The sequence below is a fragment of the Trachinotus anak genome, unplaced genomic scaffold (assembly GCF_046630095.1).
Source record: "Trachinotus anak isolate AG129_WGS33_773 ecotype Australia unplaced genomic scaffold, CSIRO_AGI_Tana_v1 ptg000026l, whole genome shotgun sequence".
Classification (NCBI taxonomy): Eukaryota; Metazoa; Chordata; class Actinopteri; order Carangiformes; family Carangidae; genus Trachinotus; species Trachinotus anak.
This window is the reverse complement of record NW_027273877.1, coordinates 8928227-8941506: the sequence shown is the minus strand read 5'-3', so window position 1 is coordinate 8941506 and position 13280 is coordinate 8928227. Positions and strand designations below refer to the sequence as shown.

The window sequence follows — 13280 nt, the reverse complement described above, 5'->3', positions numbered from 1 at the left end:
GAAGAAAAACTGTCGCAAACCCACCGAATAATATGATAAATGTTAAAAGTCACATTTTCGCTGCTATTTAAGATTATTCTGAGTTAAATACTGCACAAAAGTAAGGCACGGACTGCATTGCAGTTTAAACCCGAGTGTTTTCGCCTAGTTGGTACTGTTTTTATGCCAGTCGCTGCAGTGTATTATGCATCCGGTTCATCTGCCAGATTAAAGGTTCACCCTGTATGTGCACAATTGTCCATATAGCAACATATACAGTACAGCTGATGAAATAAATACGACACATAAGTTCTGTCATCTAAGTCCAGTTAATTAAAACTATAATGCTGATCTTGAAGGTTTGGTTTCACTTTGGGTGGAATATTCAGCATCTCTTACAGCAAAACGTCTTGTAGGTACAGCCAAGTGTGATGAATGAAAAAAATACCATTCATATGCCTTACAGAAAAATGGTTTATCTGTGACTCACTGTGACAGAAAAATACAGGACATTAGAAAATAATAAATAAATAAGTCTCCAGAACAATATGTCACTTTGTATTTTGATGTCTAGCTTGTCCTTGGAAAAGGCAGAAAAAACAAACTAAAATTTCTGTCACTGTTACACTTGAGCAGTTGTTTTTTTAATACTGTTCTTTCAGAGTAGGGTCTCTTATTTTGAAATAAATAAAAAGGGTACTTCGACAGGAAGTTGCTGTCGGTTTCAGGCTCGGTGCTGTTGTCGCCAACTTGACGCATTCACAACAACTCTGGAAACGGCGTCAGTGACAGTTGGTGGTTTCGTTACACAGGTGAGTGGTCTTCAATTTGTCGACGGTTTTAATACAGTTTATCAGGTATTTACGTGTTTGTTCTTTCTATGTGAGACTTCTGTAGCCGGCCAGGCTTGGGAGGACGACGCGTTTCTGTCACATGAGGAGGAGGAGGAGAAAGGGAGGCTAAAAAAAAAAAATAGAAATAGGCTTTTTTGACAGCTAGCTTTTAGCTAGCTTGGTCAGGTAAGGTCGGCTGATACGGTAATGTTCGCCGAGGATACCCGAAGGCGTTGTACATCTGTCACAGGACGAGCGAGGTTGTGTGTTTCTTATTGGTAAAGCACACGACAGAAAGAGACATTATTAATGGTGTGTGTTTTGCCGTGTAGTTAAACCACCATCGCACCAGTCTGTCTGCGCTTGGAGCCAGCGGGGCAGCTCAAAGTGCACAGGGAGTAACGTTTCTGGAGGCGTTTTGCTGCTGCTAGCGGTGAGTACCTTCGCCATTTGTTTTACCGTGACAAAAACGTCCGCCGCCGTGAAATGTAATTGTCTGTGTTGTTGTCATTGATAGCGCAAACGCTGCTGGGAACACCTCCAAGAAGAGCTGAAGAGGTGGAAGCACAGGCCCAGCTGCTGCAAGTCATCTCTGGGTCCGTACAGCTCTCCTCTGCCATGGAATAATTTTTGGGAAAGTTTCTGCCACAACACGTCTACCATCGCCCTTTTTTGCATCTTCGAAAGAAGGAGTGTCACACCTTGTCATGGTTGGACAGTCATGATGATGATGATGAGCATTGAAGCCCAGAAGCAGAGGTTTAGCTCCTGACTGAAAACCATGAAGCGATCAGGGAAGTGACCTCGGTGGACACTACAGCCTGAGGGTGCCACACACTGGCACCATGGCATCCAACGAGAGACTGTATGAGGTCTGGATGCTCTACTACTCTAAGGTAAGCTGTGTGCACACTCACTCTCACAGTAGCTGATTTGGAAGAGTGAAGTAATGGACAGTGTGCTGGCATTTCCTTCCTGGCAAGGAGGTTATTCTCTCTTGGCATTTATATCTTGAATGTCCTGTGCTGCTGGCTGTTTTTATAACAGACCGAGCATGTCTGCAGTGGCAGACTATGGTCAGTAGTGAATAAAATCTAAATGACATTTCAACAGATAATTTTTCACCACTGTGCCATTGTTTTAGAGTAGCATTTGGCATTTTTCATGCCAGAAAAACCATATGCAGATCCTGAAGGATTTATTGGGTAGCTTATAGATGAATAATTAATTCACAAAGAACATTTTGTAACTCACATTAAATAGTTTTTCTGTAGCTCTGGTCAGGAAGGATATTACATCATATTTATCAAAGATTGATTACCATCCCTATAAACTATAAACCATCAGCATCATCAACAGTAAAAGACTGAACACAAATAGGGATGCTGTGTGGTCATGTAGCATGGGCTCATAATGTGGAGGGGGGGGGGCACTACTGCAAGGAACAGTGCAGTGCGTTGCTTTTACAGTGCAGATGAATGAATGATACACTAGTAGAGACAGCACCCCTTGAGTCAGCTGTTGGCTAGATTTAATTCACTCAGAGTTACAGCATGTGTGCATCCTGGCGTCCAATCAAAGCGGCCTGCCTGAGCCGCTCCTCACGTGAGCCAGGCTGCAGTCACACACTTTCTTCCTGCAGTAATCCCTCACAATAACACACACACAGAGTACATAACAAGCTGTTTTCTGTAAGTTTACGATATGACATTGAATAATCCTCACCCGCAGATGTAAAGCACACACACAAATAGAAAATCTAATGCCAGTGGTGTGGGTTTGGTATTTTTAGTATCAGAAGTCCTGCTGCTGCCTGCACACACTTGTCACAGTCATTTGTGAAAATGCCAGCAATTGCTGCAAGTATACACATTGCATTTGCTCTAGCAGAAGTGTGTATTTGCATTGACTAAGCATTAAACTGCAACGAAGGATCATTTCATTTCATTCTGGCTGAGAGCCAAGGTCCACAGGGCCAATATTTCTCTCTGCATGAGCCAGAAGAGACGCTGAGAGAGAAGCATTTTGATATATATGTGTAGCGGTCTGTCTCTCTCTCCGAGCAGCTGAAATGTCAGGTATGGCTGGCGGGGTGTCTCTATGCTATTAACGTGTCTGAGTGTGTGTGTGTGTGTGTGTGTGTGTGTGTGGGTTGCCAGGATATGTTGGCTGTGAGGAGAACCTGCAGTCACGTGGCCTAAATCAGATCAGGAATGTTTCTGTGTGGGACCCCCTGTGTCCCACCGAGGGGTTAACTGTTCCACAAACAACCTCAGTCCTTACCTCCCCTTCCCAGCCTCTTGTTGTCTAAACACAGAGCATTGATTTTGCTATTTTGATGTGTGCAAAGCTTGGGTTAGATGAGTTCAATAGAGTATTTTCCTTATGTTGAATCTATCAGCACTGCACAGGTAGTGTAGTTTGAACTGTAGTAATGTGTCAGCCATACTACATATGCCTTAATGTGTTTAATTATAATTATCCAGTGTTTCAGACACTCAATGCTGTTGGCGTTTGAGTGGTTAAATGTGAATTCATTATCAGATATTGACATTTTCAGTCCAAATAGTACCCGGGTTGTAAAACAGAACAGAGTAAAAGCAAGAGCTATGTAAACTAGACCATATAATTCAGTTAGATGACTTGGAAAGTGTTTCCTTCATCCTGGTACAGTATCTCCTTCATGTCCTCTGTTTAATGATTGACAACAGTAGAGACATCACTGCCTTTAATGTCATAGGGTGACACATGAACTCTTCCCTGAGGAGGAGTCACTCAGGTGTCTACTGTTGACAGTAAAAGCTTGTTATTTTACAAGCAGCCCTGGGCCGCATTGGGAGAACCAGCTCATCCTGTTCTATCTATGTATTTAAAACAGACGCGTGATGCTTGTTAGGAATAATTTTCCTGAAAACATTTTATGCCAGAAGTGGCAGCTGTTCACGCATTGATGTTGAGGACAGAAATTGTTGGGTGAGCAGCTGTGGTATCCAAGTCAGTGTGGAGGAGCTGGCGTGTTGATGTGCACCGGTGCTCCATTTGTATTGTATGGGAAGTAACTGTCTAAGCAACTTGACATTAAATGTTTGTTTTCAAGCTTTGATTGGTCCTGATTACCATTTTAATTCTCAGCCACACTTGGACACATTTAAGTTTTCTATTTGACCTTAAGGGTTAAGGCTGGTGATACTCTATTCTTTGTTACTGTCAACAAATCCCGTGAATCTGTCTCAGCATTTCCTGACTTCCCTGCCCTCTTAGTAGCACTCAGCCCCAACCTCACTAGTTCCCACTGAAGATATGAACACTTTCATTTCAAGAATGTTTCACTAATTCATTACATTTTTAGAAAACATTCAAACAAGAGGAAATGGTGCACTTGTTGGGGACTGTTTTCAGTGGCGGATTAATACACATTTAATACACATTAGTGTTAATGGCAGCAGGACAGCAAGTGTGAGATTAATTTGAAATACACTACAGTGCCCACTTTTTGTACAATAACAGAGCTCAGTGGCACAGAGTAATAAGAAGTGTTAGGATTTGGATATATATACTGTAAATATAGACTTGTTAGTGGGATCAATTCAATATTTATGTCTTTGGACAATAAGTCTGGTTATATTCTATATTTTTCTTATCTAGTAAGTTAACACTTGGCAGCAAAACGGAGTAATTAGAGCCACAGCCATTACCATTTAAAATGAGCTGAAGTGTATTTTCCAATAGAAGCTTTTGTTTTTGGCCAGACTACGCAACAATCCAATTAAATATCTGTAACTGGAGATGCCTACTTGCTCCAAGCAGACGTGTCCATCAGGCTCAGGCTAGTTTTTCAGGCCTGAATCATAATCTAAATGTAAACAAAAGGTGTAGCCCCTCCTCCAACAGCAACTACATTAGTCAATAACTGCAGCTAACATGAATGTATGTGTGTTTATGTCGGTACCTTTTGTAAACACAGGTGTAAAATTGGTCTATGCTTTTAATTTTGAGAAACACTCTAAAATCTTAATTTTCATCCATTATCCAGTATTTCAGGTTCTTCATTGTATTTGTATACCTGTAATTAACATAGATTAAAGATTGCACAATCATCCCAATTGCAAACTGGATTGATAGATGCAATTTGATGATACATTGATTAAAATATGTTGGTTTGCGCTTTAAAACAGGTAGGACCATCACACCCAGAAACTCTGGAGACTGCTGCAGGTTTCCTCACACATTAGAGGCTTATAAATAGAACAAGTGAGGATTCTGTGTAGTATTGTATCAAATGTATTAAGCACTCAGAGGGTTTATAATGTATTAATTTTAACAATTATAATCAGAATCAGCAGTTGCAGAGGCTGACTCCAGCTTACTTCTCAGAGTTGTAGAGGGCTGAGAGGTCACAGACGACGGCTAAGACTGTTACGTAACCAGCGATCCTCTTAGCTGCCTGTCATTGAGTGTTGTCCCCGACCAGACGCAACCGCTGGCTGCCGCTGGTATACAGTGGCAACAACACAGCACTGCAGCAGCTCTATTCTTTCACCAGTATATCATCCAGAAGGGCTTGTCGGAGAAAGTGGAGGGTTTAGCAGTCTTCTGAATAATGCCAGTTACTCTCTTAAAGCCTTTGTCTGCTGCAGAAAAGCCCCTTTTAATTCCCAACCGCAGGGAACATGCCTCAACAGACAAGGGCATCATTTCAGCCTTCAGTGGCTTTAAAGCTGGGTCCGGTATCTTAATTCTAGAGGAGAAGTCCTGACTCCTTTTTAATTGTCAACAAACCAGGGCGTTCTAACATTCACAGAACCAGTCATCCTGCCTGATGTCACCCCACCCCACCCTACCCCACCCCGCCTGGTGAGTGGCTTTTTGACTGGATCGGGGAAACGACTGTAATTTGCATAAACCCCCTGCACTTATGGGAGTCATAGTTTAGTGAGAGGATTTGGGGGAGAGAGATGAAAACAGAGGGGCGAAATAAAAGTGAGCAGTCGAGCTGGAAATGATGGAGGAGGAGAAAGCGCCGCGGTTTCACATATTTGCTCAAGTAGATTACTCAGGTCTCTTTCCGGCTTTGCTGCTCGTTTGCTTGTTACAGTCTAATCTCTGTTCTCACACACACACACACATGCACACGTGTGTGTCTGTACACCAGCCGCACAGTCACACAAGCTCACACACTCAGGCTTTTGTTGATGTGCTGGTATGCAAAGTTTGTTCCCTCAGGCTAGCTTTCTTTCTCACTGCTGCTTTTTTCATCCCGTGCTTCCCTCTTGCTTCTCATTTTCCTCTGCGCTATGAATATCTCTGGAATAACACTGATGTCACTGACGTCTGGTATCAGACATGCTTCGTGCGGTTTTAACCCCTCCCACCAGTGTCTGTAAATACACCCCTGCCACTGGCGTCATTGCCAGAGGAGTTGTCACTGACTGAGGGGCAGTGATGTCGAGCAGTGATGGTGCAGGAACAGAGTGACCACAGTCGTCTTTTAAACCGTAAGGGAGTAGACCATTTAAACATTGTGGTTTGAGTGACTCCGCGCCACTTCCACCAAGCCAGGTCACCCACAACAGCCACCCAAACTAAGCAAGCAGCCATCCGACCAGTGAGCTGACCACGCCTGTCTGGAGGGGTGGAGCTCTTGCTAAGCTGCAGCCTTGTGCAGCAGCACTGCATAAAAGCAGTTAGTTACTGGTAATAGATTAATCAAATCTAATTACTTTTCAATGTGTTAACGTCCTTTTAAATTAGTTGGAATTACAACCAAAGCTGTTGGTTTTGAGTTGCCACAGAAAATTATGACATATTTAGTCTCAGGGTTTTGAATGTTTTTGTCATAATTGTTTTATTAGAGTAATAATTCTTGTTTTTATTGTATGTGTTTAAAACTTGGTATTATGTGGTTTTTGTTCCACTTGCCTTTAACTTTGTTGTGTTTTCTTTGACTTTATTTTGAAATAGCTTGATTTTCTGAACATTATTCTCCTTGTACAGGCAGCTAATGTACATTTAGCTACTTTACCTTTCCAGCCTTGTCTGTGGTTCTCTTAGAAACAAAAAAACTTGTGTTTACATCTACTGTTTGTCACCCAAACGTCACTGAGTGCATCAGTGCATTTCCTTGCCAACCAAATGTAAAAATATTTTTGAACATTTTAAATCATGCATTGTTTACATCCATGTTTGCCTGCAAGCAGTTGTCTTCTGCATTTTTCTTGCTGCTGAATTACCACAATAACTGTAGCACCAGCAGTGAAAGGATATTAACTGAGCTACCTGTATGCTTGTGCACCTGCACCATGCAAACAAAACGAGGTCAGATTGATGGATACTCCACAGGGTCTTTCATAATAACAAATAGGTTCTGCTACTTAAAATGCTTTGCTCCCTGTGTAACAAAAAAGTACCAAAAATAGAGCAGCAACCTGTAGTGGATCAATGGAAAATTAATTTGAAACCATTTTAATAATCAGTAAATCATTTAGTTATTTTTCAAACAAAAAAATACCAAACATTTGCTGATTCCGTCTTCTTAAATGTTGTAATATGTCCTATATTTGTACTAAATGTATATATTTGGACTGTTGGGCAACTAAAACAAAGCTGTATATGCGCATTTGTCACTGTTTTTGGAGATTTCATAGACAAAGTGATGAATCGAGAAAATAATCAGCAGATTAATCAGTAATGAAAACGATCACTAGTTGCAGCCCAACTACAAAAACTTTAAGTTTTTGCAACAGCAAATATAAAAGTTTTCTTAAACTTGATGTTCGTTAATCACTTATCAATCAGCCATTGATTTTGGCCAAAGTACATGCAGATTATCTCTATATTAACATGCACGTTTTTTTAATTGCTGCAATATATGTCTAGTCACATTGTCTACATCTCGTGATTTTATATATAAATGGTATCAGTTTTTCCTCCTATGTAGTTAGACCCTTTATTATCTGTCATTATCTGTTGCTATGACGCATCCAATGACAACATGTTAGGATATGAAGGATATGACATCACATAGCAGAGCCTTATCTGTGTCCCAGGACAACACATATCTCATTGTTCTTCAGAGCACGGCGTCCCTCATATCAAAATGAATGAGAGCTGTCGATCCAGACATTGATCCTTAATCAGCACTTTCACTCAGGGCAACCTAACACTCCTACCCCTCTGTGGGCCAATGGGGATCTCAATTTGGAGAATGAAGTTCATCGATCTGTGTTGCTGGCGACCTTGTTATCTTTACAGAGGTCAGCTTAAACAGATCTTTAGGAATGTGATGTAGTAGCTTGGCAAAGGGCCTCAAATGATAATGGATATACACAGAGGAGGCATGTGATCCTCTCATGGGAATCGTTTTAATACACATTGGGACACAAGATGATTGTGAGAGTTGGGACAAGGTGACTGTTGTTGTGTCAGGAGGAATCCCACTTGTACATGGAGATCATTATGTCAGGCCAGTGATGAAGGCCAGGGATAAACAGGGCCATGTAGAGCAGGGTGTGTCCCTGCCTGCCACAGTCCAAACCCTCAATGGGCATCTGTGCTCCCAAGCTGCTGCCTAAAAGAGGACATTCTTTCAGACACACACACACACACACACACATAGTCTTTTTGCCACTGCTGCTAGCAACCTCGCTAATTTGAGAGAGAAGCTGCTGGCTCAAATCATCATCCACTTTTCTGGCAGTGTCATCCACATGCATGCACAGACTATAGACTGCAGCTGAAGTTAAAGAGCAGCAGTGGCGGTAGCCATGAGTCAATGTTATTTTTCTCACCATAGTCGGTGATTCAGATAGTTAAGGTTAAGACAGGAAAGAGAAGCAAACAAAGGCGACATGCCATGTTCTCCCAACAGAACATATTATTCACACGTGGCTGTTCTTATTCCACTCAGATGTCTCTCTCCCTCTTTTCTTCTTTCTCTCTTCCCTGTTTCTCTTTGTCACACACACGCACACATACACACAACATAGGCCAACGTCTCAAGATTGTTCTGATGACTTCACAAGGAACTGCAGAGCGCTGGCTTCCTGCTTCGTTCTGGCTGATTCCCACTCTGACACGCAGACAGAAGCAGTCAGCCTCTCAACCCTCCTCCCACTCTTTAGCCAGATGGCACCACTGTCCTGAGAAAACCTCTTTTTTTTTTCTTTTTTTTTTTTTTGCAGTTATGTTTTTCCTTCAGTTTCAGGCTCTAATCTGCACATTCTTTCATTTTTAAGCAATAACATAACAGGAAAATCTTTTGGTTGGTGAATCGTCTTTCGCCCTGTTGGGATGTTGTCAGGTGTATACTGTTTCCATGTAGTGAAGCCATAGCAACAGTGATGGGGAAAAATAAAATGCGTTAAATGGGTATGTAACTTCTGCCAGAGGTCTCCCAATCAATAACAAAAGTTAAAAGGCGGAATTGGATGATGTCGTGAAATAGCATTGGATTATTTGTAAGTCCTCACACCACTGCTGTGAGTTTCTCCCAGTTTGGATTCCTTCAGTGTCGTTCAAGAGGTATTTACCTGGAGCTGAATTATCCTCAGAGGTCTCCGCCTCTCCAAAATAAACAGACCCTGTGATTATAACTCATAAAAACACAGAGTAAAGCAGTTTAACTTTAAAAATGAGTGATTCACCGACACTATTCAGTGGACACAGGACGTCTGAGAGCAGCTGGGAACTGAGCTGCCGAACAGTTGTTTGGCTTTTTTCTCCTTCCCTTCAGATCCAGACGTCTGATGATGAAAATCCTTAATCTGGTTAAAATAAACAGTTAAAAACCAAAGTGTAAAAAGTTTATCTTAAAAATGTGGATTAAAATCACACATTTCTCTGGGTTTGAGAATTGATGGAAACATTTGGGATAATGTAAGTAAATCTTAATTACTGGCCTCCAAACTCATGCTGCTCAAACTATGCCACCAAATGCACAATATACTGAGTGGTGTTATATTAATCTGCCCCGATCACCTCTTCAGCCCTCCTTGACCCCGATTACTCACTCGCACCCTCCAGATGGCCCAAAGTCCCAATGACAGGATCTGCTAGAGGGGTGGGGGTTTATGAGCAAGTGAATACTCCTGTGTGATGAATTAATGACTCTCCAAGCCGCATTAGGTCATTCATGCGTCCTGCTCCCTGCATGTATGTGGTGTGCAACTATTAATTGTTTATCATTAAGTTGAAACATAGTAACATTACAGAATGTGTTAGTGGACACTTTGAGCCATTTGTTCTCAGTGTCTCCAGGTCAGATAAGGCCAGATCCCCCAGGTGGTGATTGTCTGACAAGATAAATGAAAATTAAATAATCATAGACCAAATTAAGTAATTTCTAAAATAAAAAGGAAATTTGTAACATGATTTAATGACTGAAAATAACTTTAAGTTGAAGCTTCCCTCAGAAAAATGAATGTAAATCTTCATGAATTGTCTTTTTCTATTTCTGCTGACAAAACATTGTCTTCCACACCATAAGCCAAGATGCAGAAAATGTGTGTTTACTGGCATAGTCATGTGTGTCATAGAAATGACCAGGGCTGAATCATATGGGGATTGTTTTGGCAGATATTGCGATTGTGATATGAGTCATGATTTCAGTTTGAATAAGCATGTTCCCTTACATCTGCAGAATATGATTTGTAGGCCAAAGCATCTCTGTAGCATTAAAACACATATGGTGCAAACAATGCACAGTAATGCTGTGACACATTTTATGTTTATGTGACGCTCTTGCAATTTGGATATTGCACTTGGCAGCATTGTGATTTCAATTACATGTATAATAATAAATAATATATTAAAAACTGACACTACTCTACACAATTTGACCTTTTATTGAGATGTTTGAGAGCTAATTCTTCCAGTAGTAATAAGTTACAATTAACGAGTATTATGAGCCCCAGTTCTTTCTAGTGAAGCAATGTTATAGTTTTGTGTTTTAGTTTAGTCTGTGTTTGTTCCTCTGGGCTGAGGGCAATTTACACCAGGAGCTCTACTGTGACCTAACAAGCGGAGCCAGGCCAGCCTTCCTCTGTGGCTGAGGTTGCCGTCCCGTTTGTCTCTGGGCATTGTTCCAGGAATTTAGGAAATGTCGATCAGCCGGCTGCTTGAAGCTCCCCCTCAGAATGCAGTCAGGCCTGTTTTCCACCCCCGACAGGTGCATGTTTTAGCTCCCACTCCTTAAAAAGATAACACACACATACACACACACACACACACACACACACACCTGAGACATTCCTGCTCTCACATGTTTCACATGCCTTGGTTAACTTCATGAACAACTATATCCCAGTTTTTTTCACATGATGCACAGTTTGCACTATTTTAGTATTTAAATCCTTCAAGCAATGAAAACACGCCTTTAGCATTTGAAGGGCATTTTAATTTTTCATATCCATTGTCGCTTACTCTAAATTAGTGAGACAAAAAGGTTGTGGTCTATTGTTGTCTGGCTGCAGAAGTCACCAAGGACTTCACTTCACACACACACAATGAATTCAGTTTAATTGCAGACAAGGCCTGTCAGCTTCCAGCCATTTATGTATTTTAACCATGACAGCTTTTGTTAGCAAAGGCAGCTAACTGTGCTCTCATCTGTCTTCTTCTCCCTCTTCTGTCTTCGCTTCTCTTCTGTCTCTCTCTGTCTTTTAATTTCTCAGAGGGATCCAGACTACTTGAAGCTGTGGCTGGAGATTTTCATCAGCTCCTATGAGCGATGCCTGGATGTGGACTTTGAAAAGCCACCTTCAAGGTAAATTGTGGCAAACTGTGATCATTTGAAGGTCATTTTAATGGTACAAGTATATTTATACATTTGATAACTAATATTACTATCACTGATCACACTGAATAGTTTTTGGTTTATTCAAAACTAAAAATAAAATGCAGCACTTTTTGTAGGCTCAAGAAGTTTACTTAGTAAAAACATACAAAATAAGCACTAAATTATTGAAGTATTGAAGTCTATGGGAAAATGTTCCAACTTCTTATTTGATTTATTACCTCAGTAAATGTTTTCCTAATGAGTTTATGGTCTCAGTTGCTAGTTTCAGGTCTTCTTCAATTCAACATGATGTTCATTTTTTAAATTGTGGTCCCATTTAGAAGAAAATAGACAATAAAGCAGAGTATGCATTTGGGCAGGGCTACTGTGTGATTGACAAACTGTACCACACACAGCGACCTGCCTGATAATCAGGATAGAGTACAGAGTAGTTATATATATATATATATATATATGTGTGTGTGTGTGTGTGTGTGTGTGTGTGTGTGTGTATATATATATATATATATATATATATATATATATATATATACAGAAATATATATACAGACACAACCATGTCACATCAGGAGCTGCACACAGCACCTGGTTCTACAATAGATCTCCGTCACAGCAGTAACAGTTACCCACAGAATAACTTCCTCCTTAGTGATTTTGTCTTCAAAATAGAAGTGCAAGACTGTTTTTTTTCTGCAATTCTATAGTTCAAACAAGCTTTTAGCTTTTATCATGAAAAGTTCTGATAAGAAGTTTCAAAGGTCCTGTTGCTTGCTTGATAGACCTCTGAAATAGCGGACATATGATTTGATATTTAAAAAAAAAAATAACACCAGTTCAATGAATCAGTCAAATGTATATATATGACTGTCTCCACACAATTAAGTAAATTTAAGTTGCATTTTTATCAATCAGTGTCATTAAATTAGCCTTTGATTATGTTCTGGCCTGCCATGTTATGGGTTGGGAAAAAATTGGCCCAAGGCCAAACTTACTTGCCAGCCCCTGGTCTAGACGCTCCATGAAATTGAAATGTCATAACCATAACCAAAAGAGCCAGTCAAATAGCCTAACATATGCACATATACAACACCGACACAGACACAGACAGTCATGCAGATAATCTAAAACATAAAACAAAAATACACACAACCACAGACTTGTATTCATTTCCAGCAGACTAACTCTAACCACTACTCGCCTGTCCCTAACCTTATCTAATTTCTGCTACTTAGTCCTGTGCTGTCACCTGTCTGCCTCTTTCTATCTCTAACATCTCACAAACCCTTATTACCCTAACTTTCCGAATACATTTAACAATGCACCATTGTAGTTTTTTTGCATTAGGTCATCGTTACTTGGCTCAGAGTCATCTTTTCTTGTGTGCGTCATCCACAGCATGACCACACGCTATGCAACCTTCCACAGCACAACCAAAAATAGCTCAGCCACAACAGTTGCTTCTGGTCACATTTTGTCGCAGGTGATGCTTTGATATATGTTGACATGTCAACATATGAAAACCTGTGTCCAGTATTTTCAAGTGTGTCGAATTAAGATGGCGAAGTTTGTTGATACTTTTGTCGAACTGCCAGTTGTGGACACATGAACATCAGATGGAGCCGCCTGGAAGTCAGACAGTCAGGCAGTCACATTTTCTAACAGAGGCAGGGCCA

General features: G+C 40.8%; 1 protein-coding gene across 3 annotated transcripts in view; it reads left to right on the top strand.

The window, feature by feature from the left end:
* Nucleotides 1–671: 671 nt before the first annotated feature.
* Nucleotides 672–13280, top strand: part of nbeal1 (neurobeachin-like 1) — a 49509-nt gene continuing 36900 nt past the window's right edge. The window contains exons 1-4 of one of the 3 annotated variants that reach the window (XM_071464678.1): nt 672–791; nt 1145–1245; nt 1330–1708; nt 11483–11574. In XM_071464678.1, coding sequence (XP_071320779.1) covers nt 1658–1708; nt 11483–11574 — 143 coding nt within the window. In that variant the 5' untranslated portion in view covers nt 672–791; nt 1145–1245; nt 1330–1657. The other 2 variants (XM_071464679.1, XM_071464680.1) reach the window with 2 other exon arrangements.